Raw genomic sequence first — 14,513 nt, forward strand, 5'->3', positions numbered from 1 at the left:
CGCCTCACGAAGGCGGGACCGGGGGGGTCTCTCACTCCAAGCCCCCATGAAACCTACTGTTATTCCCGTGGGAGGGTGCCGGCGGTAGCTAAATCGCCGTGGAAGGTGCAGTGCCGAGCGTGGGTCTCCGCGCTCCTCAGGGCTGGCAAGGCTGTGCTTCCCGGGGAGCGCGGGAAACGCCGGATCTACTGAGAGGAAGGGGAGAATAAAAACAAAGATTTTTTTTCCCTCCCGAAAACTTTAGGAGATGACAAAGTCCCAAAGATGCTGCGCAGAGCGCTGGCGCAGCTGTCGCTGAGCAGCATGAAGTGTGCGGATCTGTGCCTAGGGCGGCCGGCCCTGCTCACCTCTGCTGATGGGCGGCAGGAGGTGAGACCCTTTCTTGTCCCTATAAGTGCTTTTCTCATGTTGTCAGTGTCTTTCTGTTGTATTCAATGGGATCAGCATGGATCATGCATTGAGAAAGATGGTGATCACACTTCTCAACGTTTTCTACACTGTAGTTACATCTGTATTCTCAGTATTGGAAAAATCAATACGGCTGATTTTTCTCTATAAGTTTATAATTTATATTTTAATAATACATCTAATTAAAATACATTAATTATATAACTATAAGCTTATAGTTATAATTTACGGGTTATATATATATTTTATCTTACATGTGCACACACATCTCTTTTATTTGCTAATAGAGTCCTTTACTCATCTTTTTTCACTGATGTGTAGCATTTTCTAGTCAGCCCTGCTTATACTATTGGGTCATCTGCAGAATGCGCAGTGAGTGCTGGTGAAAATATTTTTTCACCTTTGTTGGCAAAATATAACCCCTTCCATCTTGAAAGTGGATCATATCTTAAGAGCTCAGTGTTACTTGTGTCTTGCTCAGTGTCACCAGGTTTTAGCCTGACCCTTCATATTAAAACATTGCTTACCTTGACTGGAAATGGGAGGGACAAAATGTCAAGTGACAGGTGCTTGCTTTAAAAACTCTTCCTAGGTGTGTACTGCTTGGCCCACCACAGGCTTTCCAGGTGGGAAAATCGGGCTGAACGAAACCACACAGAAGAACCTGAAAGTAAATCCAGGTGATGTTGTCACTGTGCAGCCTGTGACTGGCACAGTCATCCAGGCAGAAGAAATCGATGTAAAATTGAGGTATGCAACTTGTTATAACCTTGTTGACGTTTGTATTCAACCACTTCCCTTCATGCTCTTATGATTTCACAGAGTTGGCATTTGGATTGTTGCAGAGTCTGATTATTATAATTTCCTAGATACAGTTACTTTTGAAAGTGTCCTAGCACTTATGTTTTTATAATTAATATCACAGTTCCCATGTAGTCAGCTGCAGAATTTTTTTCCATGAAGAAATTCCTCCTGATGTCCAGAGAACCATAGTTTCATGGAAGAAGTAAGAATATAAATTTTTAAAAGAGTAAGTTGAAGTCCCTTTATTCAAGTACTGCCTAGGTTTCTAGATGCTTTACAGGTGTATTTCATTCTCTGCCAATTAACACCTCTGGGTACTGCTTGCATGCATAATTTAGCTTTTTCTTCCAGTTAAAAATAATCAATCCCCAGCTTCAGACCCCAACAACGTAACTGAGTATGTGTTTACTGATCAGGAAAGGCTACAATAGTTTAAGATCTCTCCTCTAAATTAGCTGAATACACCTGTTTTCCATCAAGTTGCCTTCTTGATCATTAGAATCCAGAAACGGGCTTTGATTTGCAGGCTTAGGGCTCCTCCTGTTGTTCACACTTTTGAGTTGCAGCAGGAGCATCTGCTTTAAATGACTTGGCTGCTGTTCCCCTTGTGGTGTGATGATTTTCAATGTACAGGTGTGAGTGCTTAGAAAAGTTATGGACTTCCATCTGCTGAATGGATGTAGTGAATCTGATCTGTGAGTCAGTTAAATAAACGACTAGAAAATGCTTTGTGGGGAAAACTTGTGTTTTGATAGTGGATATGCAAGTGCTCAAGGGACTGTTTTAGCCAATAAAAGTTGTGTATGTGTGTTTGCAGGGCTGAAAGAGACCTGCCTGATGTAAATTCGTTTCAGTTCAGTACCTGTAGCAATGATTATCCTGCCTGGTCAGATAAGATGCCTGCATTGCCTATTTGTGATCCCAGGAAACGATAAATATAATTTAGGATTTTGTTAATTACAGCATTTTGTTTGGAAACAGTAGCCCCAGATTAATTAGGTGCACTTCTTTTGTTACTATAGGTCTCATATCTTTAGGATTAAGTCCATATGATATGAAGATTGTGAAGTACTTTGGACTCTGGTTGGGTTTGTCACTGCTTGGAAAAAACAATTTTTTCCCTTCCTACTACAGGGACAAAGATGCCACCAGTAATGCTGAGGAAATGTCTGTCTGTCTGCTGAGAAATCTTGGTATGAGTTTTGCTGCTGCTCTTTTGCAGATTTTTGTAGTAGATCATCAGGTTCCAGATATAAGAACTAACGTTTTCCCTTTATGTTCTTAATCAAAGGTTTATGGCAAAATCAGGGATGTTACTTTGTTCACACTTCTTTCAGGGCTTTGTCTTGGTCTAACTAATTGTGCCATGCTGTAAATACCTAATTTGCATTCATTGTGGTTCCATTTCTCTTGTCCATTACTTTTTACTTGTATTGCTGGCTCAAGTTGGAATATTCAGCGCTCATTGACAGAGTGCAATACTACGCATTAAAAACAAGTTAAAGAATTCATAATAACTTGAAATCCCAGTCTCTGAATCCTTTTTATTTTTATGTTGGTGGTAAATAAATAAAATTGCTCTTCGTTGGGTGGTAGGTGTACATAAGTAAGGCAAAAAAGCAATGTAAGTAATTCAGAGTAGTGGTAGTCACAACAAATACAAAACTTTTTGTTTTTACAATACTTATTCCAAAAATCTCCCTTAATATGAAATTTAAAAGTCTCAAATTTATAATGAGTTCAGTATGAGAGATTACATGTGATACTGACAAATGTTTATCCAGTACAGTATGTTTATACCTTTTGTTATGTAACATAACATAACATTTGTTATGTTAATTTGTAGCACTCTCTGAGCTTCCTGATAAAGAATTATTCTGATGCAAGAATGTCTGAATGGTAATTGCTGCCAAAGTAGATTGAAATGTTGTTATCTTTTTCTTTCTTCTTCTTTAATCTTCTCATAGATGGGAAAATAGTCCTACCAGGAAACCTCTTGGCTTTCACTTACTATGGCAAACTTTGCTACATCGTGGTGATGAAAGTGAAGGGGACTGATGGTGCAGAGCTGATTGCCCAGGGCAGTGCCATTCCCAGTGATTCCAATGAGCCAGACCTTGAGAGATCTGATTTGGAGACAAGTGCCATAGATTTGTCCTTAGAGCTCAGTAGGATGGATATTGGTGATGGTCTAGAGGTTGTCTCCATGAGCACACCGAGCAAAGCCATGGATCCAGGCTCACCAGTCACACCCAGCGGTCCAGAATCCAGTCAGGGAGACAAAACCTACAGCAAGGGAGATGGTGCAGACTTCACCCAGGATTTGGAATTGGCTGGGAAGAGCAGCAGTGAGGGACTCCCACAAACTGGCAAAATTGGAGCAATGAGCAATACAGATTGTTTTTACTTCATTTCTTCAAGAACTAAAATCAATTTTATTGAACCAAGGACAAGTGTAGCAGAGGATGGCAAGTGTGAATCCCGGGTCACCTATGATATGATAGGAGGTTTAAGCAGCCAGCTCAGAACTATCAGAGAAACAATTGAACTGCCCTTGAAGCAACCTGAACTGTTCAAGAGTTACGGTATGAGGCCTCAGAGTTGGCTTTCTTCATTTGATATTAGCTTTCTTCTTTAACATGACTTTTATTTTTTTGTTATAAACACTAATTACTCCAGGAATATGCTCTGAATTTTAATGTAACACTGATCTGGTAAATGTGTGTGTCCAAACAATGTCAAACTGCTTTATAATTACACTGTATTGATACTGTAAAGATGTTCTTCTAGGCTTGTATGAAAAACAGTAGAGCAGGGAAGAAAAATGTGTTTGTACAGAAATTCAGGCATGGATGAGGCAAATTTATAGCAAATAGGGAAGACTTCTGTACTTGGACATTTGGAAGGTGCGATTGTTTGTGTCATCATAAGATTTTAATTTCTTTTGGTAGAGTCAATTATTGTAATTTTTTTTTATTGAGAAAAACTCAGATTAATTCTTCTACTGTTTTTATCCCTGTGTGTTCCTGCAAAATTTTAAGGAGGTCTTTTGAGGCTGTTTACTCAAACTGCTCAGTGTGTTTAGTATGGAATTACAGGGTGGAAAACCAAATACAATTACCGTTGCCATACATAAAGTTATAGCTGGTATTTATATAAACTTAGAGGATTTTTGTGGCTCTATTACTGTGTATTTATCACAAATGGGTATGTACCTTGTTGAGGTGGGCATTGCTGTGAGACAGGGCTCTTACCTATAAATATTTCATTAATATCGTGTCTTGGAGGCCCTTTATTTCTCTCTATTGTCTCTTCCCACATTGACGCTTCAGAGAGGATGTGATTTCAGCTGGGACAGTTTCCATTACACACAAGGGGCTGTTTCTTGGCCATGATCCACAGGTGACAGTGGGCTGGTGTGAGGCTTCTCCATCCATGGGCTGTCCAGATCTATTTGGTCCAACCCCATCACCACATGGTTTTGTGTCAGCAGAAAGCGTTTGCTTCTGCAGGAGTGTTCTGCATGCCTAGTCCCTAAAGCTTGAGCAGATTCCCTACTAATTGCATGATAGATAATGATGTTTCCTCAGCAGCTGCAAACCTTCAGTCCCCATCTGAACGCTGGGAGTCCTTGTTTGCTCATGGGCAGTGAGGCTGAAGCTGAGGAGAGCCTGTGGTTCCACGGCTCCGTGTCTTGCCAGTGCCAGAAACGCCACAGGAGGGAGCAGCACATGCTTTAATGGACTGTTGTGAAGGAACCTGTCCGTAGAGATGCTTTTACTTCTATCCTTTGTCAGTCAGCAGATAATTTTACTCTTTTCCAGTGTATTAGTTTCTAAGATTTGGGCTTGTGGCCTGCCCTTGAGGCATCATTCCCAGTACCACCTGATGTTTTTTGGGTTGTGTTTCACCAGTGTCTCTTGTGCTGGGGTTAGCCCTTTGTTAAACATTTGTCTCTGCTTTTTGCCCTCTAATTTTTCAACTTCTCTTTTTGGTTTTTGTGCCCATTTAATTTGGGTTTGCTAGTCTGAAACTTTTTTTGGTGGGCTCTATACTACCTGGGAGCATAGTAGTGTTTCTTGCAGTTACCTGTGTTTTCTGTCCAGCTTCAACTGTACATGGCAATACCTTGATCTTCCAAAATCCCTCGTGTTCTGTGCCTGAATGTTTTTTGCTCTTTGGCTCTTAATATTTGCCGTTGAATAGGCAAATTCATCATTTTAGTGCATGTTTTTCATCATCTTGCAAGCATTCTTAAATCAAGCCTCAAAGTATTTCTTGAACTTTTTGGAATGTTGAAGAGAAGTGGATTTCAGATGTGGGAAATTTGATATAATGACACTGTAAGAATCATGAATAACTTCATAAAGTATATTCATGAACATTAGGTACTCAGTCCACTATTTTTTTGAGAAAACATAGGGATGATTTATAATGAACTACTGAAAAATATGATTTAAATAGGTGCTTTTTAAACAGAGTCTTTTGGACTTTAAAAAAATTTATACGCATGTCCCATTTAAGAATGATCTTTTCACTGAAAGCCTACAATTCCATCATAATGACATATCTGTTACAGCAATTAATGCTGAGGTCAAGTTATTGTTGGTAATAATGGGGACAGTGAAATGTGCAGGTGCAGGTTGAGTCTGGCATTTATCACAGTAACTTCTTTTCTCTGATTGCGTGTCCTTGTCTGAAGGGATCCCTCCTCCTCGAGGAGTGTTGTTCTATGGCCCTCCAGGAACTGGGAAGACCATGATTGCCAAGGCCATTGCTAACGAGGTTGGCGCTCACGTTGCTGTTATTAACGGCCCCGAAATAATAAGCAAGTAAGTCCACCCACTTTATTTTCATTAATTCTGTAAATACAGTAGCCCAAAATCTGCCCTGGCACCTATCCATTATGAATAGATGTAGTATTTGCTGTGGGTTATCTGCCCAAAAGAGTCAAAAGCAAATGGGAAAGGGTTCTCTGGAGTAGGGCTTATGTTTCTTGTATTAAAAGAGGTTTATTGGGCCTGGCCAGGAAATTTGTATAAGGCATGGACTGAATTAAAGAGGGGTTTAAAACTGCATTTGCAGTTGTGCATAGGTTAGTTCTGCAACAAGAAGAGGAACTTGTTAAAGCATATTTGCAATTAAGGTGACGCTGCACAGACTGATGTCTCCAGAGAAGTAATTTCTTTGTTGATCTTCAAAAATGTAAATTGTTTCTAACACAGAAGAGAAGCAGTTCCCTTAAATCTTTTTGTCTAGTTACTAGATCATTCTGTCTTTGCCTGTGCCCCATTCTACCTTAATTGCCTGTCCTTGTGGAAATAAAGATTATTATAGATTTGCTTAGGCTTCATGACTTCAAAAGTGTTCGCTATGTTTTTTTTTAAATCACAAGCAATGGTTTTCCAAATTGCCTGGAAAAGAAACCCCCCCCCCCCAGTTTTCTATTAAAATATTTTAATCCTCACAGGTTTTATGGGGAGTCTGAATCGAGGTTACGTCAGATATTCGCTGAGGCTTCTCTCCGGTACGTTCCTGTGAAGAATTTTATTTGTGGTACTGGTTCCAGCCTTAATATTCTTAAAAGAAAAATATTTGCAAGAATTTGTGAATTGTAATTTATTCATCCAGTGGTTTTTAAAAGGAGATAAATTTGTTTATGTAGAGCTTAGCTAGGAGGAAAACAGTGAAATTCTAGGATGCCTATTAAATCCTTTTGGACACTGCCCTTTTTAAAGGGCTGTTAGGGATAGTGCCAAAACGCTCGACCTGTGTTGTTAGTGTTATGTGCTTGTTTCAACAGATTGAAGCATGAGCCAGAGTTTCACCTGGATCCAGATTTTTCTCTCTAGTTTTCATCTTTGGAGGCCAGCTCTAAATGAGTTAGTGTTGGTCCTGGATATAGCATGCCTCTGGAGTAGTGTGGCATCGTGCCCAAATTTGTTAGACCTGGTTAAGGCAGACTTTAGACTTCCATGTGATTGGTGTTCATAGTGCATTAGCAAAAGACTATTGCATACTGAAGGTATTAGTTGTCTAATATATTATTCATTTTAGTTATCTCTTTGAGTAATACTGTATTCAAGACTGAAACTTCCAGTTAGCTGAAGGAGTGGGATGCTTGTTAGTTTTTGTAGGAACTGGACGTTTTCCATGAACATCTTTACTCTGCCTTTATGTTTGAAATCTTCCCAAGCACCTTAACATTTTTTCCCTTTATGTTTTTTCTCCCCAGTCAGCCCTCAATTATATTTATAGATGAGTTAGATGCACTCTGTCCAAAGAGAGAAGGGGCTCAGAATGAAGTGGAGAAGAGAGTTGTTGCTTCATTGCTGACATTAATGGACGGCATTGGCTCAGTAAGTCGACTGTATTGAGACAATTAATGTGCATGGGGACTTGCTAAACAAAGTAATATTGCATCTATAGTGGAGCCAGTTTTAGATGTATCGCTTGTGGGGAAAGAAAACAGACTTAGGTGAGATTTTATACAGTAATTAATGCTTTTCTGGATGCTAAGCAGAGGATGTAGGAGAGGAGTGTTTCCTGATAACTGAGTTTCTTCCACTGACTGCCTTTTCTTTGCCTTCTCCCCCTCTTGTAGTTTTGGAGATTAAACTGAAATTTCAGTGATAGCCCATCATTGAACTAAACCAGGTATTTTTAATTGTTCTGAAATCAAAGTAATCAAAATACTTCTGGTGATAGGTAGGCTGCATGATAAGGCAGCAGCAGCTATTTCAAGATTGCCAGAGAAGTATGTAGGGCATAAAAAAAAGCCTAATAAAGAAACAGTAAATTTAATTGACTTAAGTAAATGATGGATTAAGCCCATAAATTTTGGTGATCTCTCATGTGTTATTTTATGATTATTAGCAGGAAAGATGAAAGAAATCTGTCCAAATTATGAAAATTAATTTCTTTTGTTTATGTAGTCTGCAAGTTTCTCATTATTTTCCAGCATGGCAGTTTGAGTTAAGCAGTCTGGAATTGTTCACAGGTAGAACATATTTCCTGGTGGCAAAGGGTGATGGATATTCTTCCTGGAAAATGTGCTTCATTCACAAAAAGAGAAGGACATTACAAGAGACCTCCTAGCTGATCTTGCATCACTGTAAAAGTGAAAAAGCAGAGTTTGAGGAAATTGGTTAGGATTTTTGACCTTGCTTTTCCTACTGGACCTAAAGGAAGCTTTATAACCTCCTGTTTCTGCTGGTTTTGATAGGTTAACTGATTTGTTTCTCAACCTTGTTTATTCAAGGTCTGCTGATACTGTTTTGTTCTTGTGCTAATGCTGCATTTTAGCTTAAGCGCTTCTTTTTTTCCCTCCTTGGTTCTTTCCTGATTCAGGAAAGCAGGTTCTTGGACATATAAGTGGGAGTTTCTCTTGTATTATCTGTACATGTATGCAGCTTGTAGTATTGCTAAATTGCAATTGGGAATGGGTTCACTTGTGGGGTATGTATTCTGAAAAGCTTGCTTAATTCCTTTAGAGCCAGCGTGAGGATATAAGTGTGTGTCATAGTTGGAAAAGTTAAGATGAATGCAAGAAGTATGTTTATAAGCTGTTTGACATTTAATTGTATTTTAAAAATAGTATTTTGCACTGTTTGGTTCCTTCAGGAAGGCAGTGAAGGGCAGCTGCTGGTCCTTGGGGCCACCAATCGCCCTCATGCCCTGGATGCAGCACTGCGCAGGCCAGGGCGTTTCGATAAGGAGATAGAAATTGGAATTCCCAATGCCCAGGACCGTCTGGACATACTCCAGAAGCTTCTCAAGAAAGTTCCCCATTCACTCACAGAAGAGCAATTGGCACAACTGGCTGATAGTGCACATGGCTATGTGGGTGCAGACTTGGCAGCCTTGTGCAAGGAAGCAGGTAAGACTTTATCTTATTTAGAATTTTACTGTTAGTCTCTTTAATAAAAAAAAATCCTCAGTCTGTATTAATGCCTTTTGAAACAGTGAGGTTTTATTAATTTTTGTGTCAAGGAAAAGACAGCCAGGTGTGGGATATGAGGAGCACCAGTCTGCTCCTGGGCAGATCAGAAAAAAATTTTTAATATTAATAGTTTTTAAAATCCAATGTTAAGATCAATAACCCTGGGGAATCCCCCATGCCATTTTGAGATAATAGACAATTTACAGTCTCTCAGTAAACCAATGAGACACATCTCTAAGAGTTTTTCTCCTCTCTAGCCAACCCCTTGCACACAAAAATCCTAAGTCACTCCGGCTACACAGCTTGTCCTGCAGGTCCTTGTTCCCAGGGCATGGAGGCTGTGGGCCTCAGTGGTGTTTTCTTTGTCTCCCTTCCGTGTTTTGTGCCTGTATGAGGAAAGGAATCATCCTGGCAGGGGTGAGGGCACTGTGTGCACCTGGCTCAGGTTGTTCATTGGAGCTCAGAGAGCTGGAGAGCACACCCTGAGCTGTGGGCTGGAATGTGGCCCTTGGCCTTGGGAACAGGCACAGCCCTGGAGAATTATCCATGCATCATGCAGCCAGGGTTCAGTATGTTCCAGGGAATTCTTCAGCATGAATTCACTTCTGTTTTCATTGGATGAAATTTTGCAAGTACACTCTATCAGTTCCTAGGCTTTGCTAGAGTGCATCTGCACGCTTTGAGTGTTGGGCTTTAAATCTGCCCATGAGCAGCCCTTTAAAACAGCCAAGTCAAAATATGACTCTCCATCTCTGCTTACACATATTTGCTCCCTTGTAGCTCACAAATGAGTTTGCTGCATGTGCTGGTTACTTCTATTTCCTTTGGCACTGAGACAGCTTCCTCTGGCAGTGGCACAGAGTACGGATAATTCTTGCGTCGGAATTGACTGTGAAGATGAAAAATGTTTTATTAGGGGTGATGGATGGCACCTGGAACAGCAAGGATTTTAGTTGCCAGCTTCCAGAATTTTTAAGGGATAGTTCTCAAATATGAATTTGTGGCGTTTTTATTGATCAAGAAGAAATACATGGGCACAGACTATTCATTTTACAGCTCTCTTTTCTTGACTTGACTTGTGTTTTAAGCTCTGTTTTAAGTTAGAAAACATAATTATTTTTTCTGCTTGTATATATTTGTTTTAAAAAAAAGATAAACTGCCTTTTTATTTTCTTTGCCCTGTGTTTTTGGAAGCCTGTCAGTCTGCCTGTGTCTCAGCACTCACACAGTAAACACTTAACTAACGTAATCTAAAGTTCTCAGTGAGAAGTGTTGTGGTTTCAATTCCAAACATGACCCAGCCGAGGCTTTACTCGTGCATGTGCAGATGAATTCTGGACACTTCATAATCCAGCTGCAAATAGATTATATTTACCCACTTCATGAGGACCTCTTAGAAAATAAATTTGGAATGTTGTTCAGATTGAACACTATGTAGATAAAAATCTTCGGGCATCTACCTGTGACTGATTGCAGGCCATGCTGTTGTCCAGGACCTTTGCATCCAAAGCCAGTGGTGGGAATGAGGGAAGGAGAGTGTTGCCTTCCTATTGCTCTTCTTTCCTAAAGGTTGAATCCATGCTGTTAAATTTCCTTGTCGTTTGTTAACATGGGGTGACCTCTGCTGGGGAAAATACAGTCCAGCGCTGTTAACTCCTTGCTGACCAGGTGAATTTTTCCTGTTCAAGAAGCTGCAGAAGCATGAGTCAGGGGAGCTGTTACATAAACTGAACTTAAGTTGCTCATCATTAAGGAACCTTCTTAGTAGGAGTCTGGGGTTTTTTCCCAATTAAGCTCTTTATCTGTTTTTTATATATTACATTTTCAACACCTTGTAAAATATTACTGCTTTCACTGGAGTTAAACTTAGTAAAGACTTCTATAATGTAATATTTCTCCTCAGTAGAGGAAGATTCCTTCGTGTGGCAAGTTTTCCAGTGTTTTGTCTAGTCTTGTGTGTTGTTCCAAGATACATGGGCTTCTATTGCTTCACTTCAGAAACTGTGCTGTGGGCCAAGCTAGCTTGCTGTCCAGGAATGCTCTCTGATATTCAGCCCAAGTTTTCCTTGTTTAGTTTTGTCCCATTATTTCTATTTACATCCTTGTACAACACGTTTGCTCTCCCTCCTTAGTGTTTACACCCTTCAGATATCTCTAGGCTGTTCTCATGTCCCCTACCTCCTCATTCATTACTGAGCCAAACTATAAATATTTAGCTCTTTTAATCTTTCCTCATAAATAAGTCCTTCCTGCCTTCCGAGAAATCGTGTTGATTTTCTCTGACTGCCTCCAGTTTCTCAATTATCTTTTTGGTGATGTAGGGCTTAGAATTGAACATAATGTTTCATATATATATATATATATATATACACACACACACACACACACATACATATATATATATGTTATATACATGTATATATGTATACACATGTTATATACATGTATATATGTGTACACATGTTATATACATGTATATTAAATTTTTTAAAATATAAATACATATAAAACAGTATAAACCATGATATAAACATATAGTTAAGGCAACTAGTGTACATTTCTAAATACCCAAAATGCTTGGTATCAAGACAACATCTGAGTTAAGAATTCTTTCACAAATTTTAAGGTTATTTGTGCCACATTCAGACTTGTTGTGTGTGTAAGTACAGGTGAAATGTGGAAACTAGCTTAGAAAAAGGATTTCAGAACTCATGAATACATGTTCAGTTTTTGGCACAGGATTATTATTGCTTGCTGATTGTGTTTCTCTTGTGGTCTTTGGGAGACTCTCAAGTCCTGCACACCCCTTTTATATACCCTTGATTTTTGTGGCTGGAAAGCCTGAAAGTTTGCAAGCTAAATATGTTTATATTCTTAATACAAAGTTTAGATTGTTTGCATCTTTCCTTATCTTTCTACTTCAACTCTTTTTTAACACATGTATTGTGTGTGTACTGCTTACATAAACCAAGGGTGTAGTGATTAATGTAACATGGTAAATGTAGTATTTGTAAGACCTTTGCATCTCTAGTTAGGTTTCCTAAGATACTTCATTGTAAAAGCTTTGATGTTTGCCTTCTATATAATTCTGAAGAGCATTTGTTAATGAAAACTGAGTAATTGTAGAATTGAACATAGCCCAGCTGTTTTTTTGGCAGAAGTTGTTTGTTCTCCAGTGCACACTTTGCTTAGTTGTACTGCTGGGGGTTCAGATGGGCAAGTTTCGTGTTCTGTTCAGCAACTTCATTTTCACGGGGACCATTCATGAAGAAGTTTTGGGAGCCTGTAATATCCATCTTGTGCTGATTGTTTCTAGGCTCCTGTGTCATTTGCTGTGATTCTCTACTGCCTAGCAAGATGCTTGTGATTTCCGCGATTAGCTGGTGCTTTTGTGAAGGTAACAGCAAACTGTGGAAAACATGCAGATTCCATGCTGGGCACTGGGCCACATCCTGTGGCCATCAGCTTGCAGTGGGCTTCTCTTGGTAGACTCCTGAGGACTTGAGTACCATCCAAGGGATTCACACACAGAATTCTTGGTTGGGAGAGGTCTACTGTTTTCTAAATTATTTAGTAGACTGGTTTTTAGTGTGAACAGCTGCCTTCTGAATTGTTTTATCTCAAGCAGTGGAGTGTATAGCAGATAAACTGCCGTATCCTTATGTATGATGTCAGTGTTTATATGCCCTTGAGATCTTGTTGCTTCTCCTTTATTTAATTTGCCACATGGTCTTTTATTAATTCCCTAAAAATTATGATGGTTTTAATTTATTGTCAAAGATAAGCACTTCTTTTTTTAAAAAAAAAAACCCATATGAAATGTTAATGATGTAGCAGGGACATGAATGGTATAAACTGTACTGAATGTTAGAAGATGCTTAGCAACAAAGGTTTCCAAATATAGCAATTTATTATAAACTTATCCTTCTATGGCTGCCTGTAGCATTTCAAGAGGGTGAATATAAATATAGCTTGATTTCTTCAAGGAGTGGCTTCAGTCATACTGTTTACAGAGAAAGGAAGTATTTGCTTTGTGACTCTCAGAATTTATCTTGAACATCCTTGTTCATTACACATCATTTCAGTGTGCTGATATAAAACACTTGGGCTGTGATAAGATAGCATCATGAGGAGAGGAAGAACAAATGGCTTTGTTTAAATAGTGGTCTCTCTGGCAATAACATCAATTTGCTTCCAGTAAGGATGCTGCAACCACTGAGCCTTTGAGACTTTTGTGGAAGAAACAGTAGTGGCTTCATTTTGCATCAAAAGTTTTTTAATTGCCTGAAAAAGGTATCATCCTGCTTAGCCTTTACACTTAGAATGGTTTACTGGCTTGAGCTGTCTGTTACACAAAATCTTAGAGAAAAAAGAGATTGAGATTCATCGTTGACCAGCATTACTCTGCTGAATCAGTGAAGCCACTTGCATAGGCATGTGATGTGGTTTGTTGTCCCATGCTCATAATTTTGAGTCCTATTGTTTGGAGATCTTATTGTCTGTATCATTTCTTTGCCCCTTTAATTACACCTGCATTCTGATGAATAATACAGGATGGAGAGGCTTTATGCTGTTTAATCTATAGCTCTGTATATTGATTTTAGGAGGATACTGTACTTAGCTTTTTGTTGGGGCTGAGAAACTTCCTGCTGTATCTTCTATAACCCAAAAAAGAGTTTCTGCAATCCACTTGCTTTAAAAATAAGAATTAAAAACCAATAATCAACTGAAGTACTGTCTCAGGATTTTTCTGCTTTTCCCTGTAATTGACAGGCAAGTGAATTCCCCTGAAGCCCAGGAATGTCTCTTTGTTAGACCTATGTGGCTTTTTCCCCCCAGCTCCTGCAGTTGTGGTAGCCTGGCCACCTGCAGGAAACATGAGCTGTGTGGGCTAATGTGATTAACAGTGAGGCTCTGTGCACCCCGAGGAGCAGCCCCTGACTGCCCTTTCAACCAGACAAATGCTGCCTTCAGTCTGTGCCTTCCCAGCCTCCTATCTCCAGTCGAGCTCTTCCTTTCAGCTCAGGCACAGTCCTGATGAAACAGCCCAGTGTTAGGGCATCAAGAATATCCCTCCTTTCTTTAAGCCTATTAAGATTCGGTCTGAACCTTTCCCAGCACTCTCTGGACCTGAGTTTGGCTGGGGGTGTGCTACAACTGTAGATACTTTTCTTGGATTGTAATCCTAAATGTAGGAATGTGGTCTTGAGACACTGTTGAAAATGCAGATTTTGACAAAGGCAGTTGATGACCAAGGCAATGGGCTTGTTTGTTTTACAGGGTGGATTTTGGTTTTTTTCAAATTAACTGACTGCAGTTACAGATTTGAAAGGACAAGCATTGCTTGACATGCTATAAT

The 14,513-nt window shown here is 39.5% G+C and overlaps 1 protein-coding gene across 9 annotated transcripts in view; it reads left to right on the forward strand.

Moving 5' to 3' along the window:
- The window catches only part of AFG2A (AAA ATPase AFG2A), a 161,651-nt gene that overhangs the window by 333 nt on the left and 146,805 nt on the right, over window positions 1-14,513 (forward strand). For 8 of the 9 annotated variants that reach the window (XR_014851556.1, XR_014851557.1, XM_085057831.1 and 5 more), the window contains exons 2-9: window positions 245-369; window positions 1,001-1,158; window positions 2,347-2,405; window positions 3,180-3,797; window positions 5,915-6,044; window positions 6,683-6,739; window positions 7,448-7,571; window positions 8,836-9,091. Coding sequence is in view for 7 of the 9 variants with exons in the window: in XM_085057831.1 (XP_084913957.1) it covers window positions 245-369; window positions 1,001-1,158; window positions 2,347-2,405; window positions 3,180-3,797; window positions 5,915-6,044; window positions 6,683-6,739; window positions 7,448-7,571; window positions 8,836-9,091 (1,527 nt within the window). In the remaining 2 variants the exon portion in view is untranslated. The remainder of the gene's footprint in view (window positions 1-244; window positions 370-1,000; window positions 1,159-2,346; window positions 2,406-3,179; window positions 3,798-5,914; window positions 6,045-6,682; window positions 6,740-7,447; window positions 7,572-8,835; window positions 9,092-14,513) is intronic. The other variant, XM_085057832.1, reaches the window with a different exon arrangement.

Source organism: Lichenostomus cassidix, chromosome 4, assembly GCF_008360975.1.
Source record: "Lichenostomus cassidix isolate B80296 chromosome 4, HeHo_3.0, whole genome shotgun sequence".
In the NCBI taxonomy this organism is placed as follows: domain Eukaryota; kingdom Metazoa; phylum Chordata; class Aves; order Passeriformes; family Meliphagidae; genus Lichenostomus; species Lichenostomus cassidix.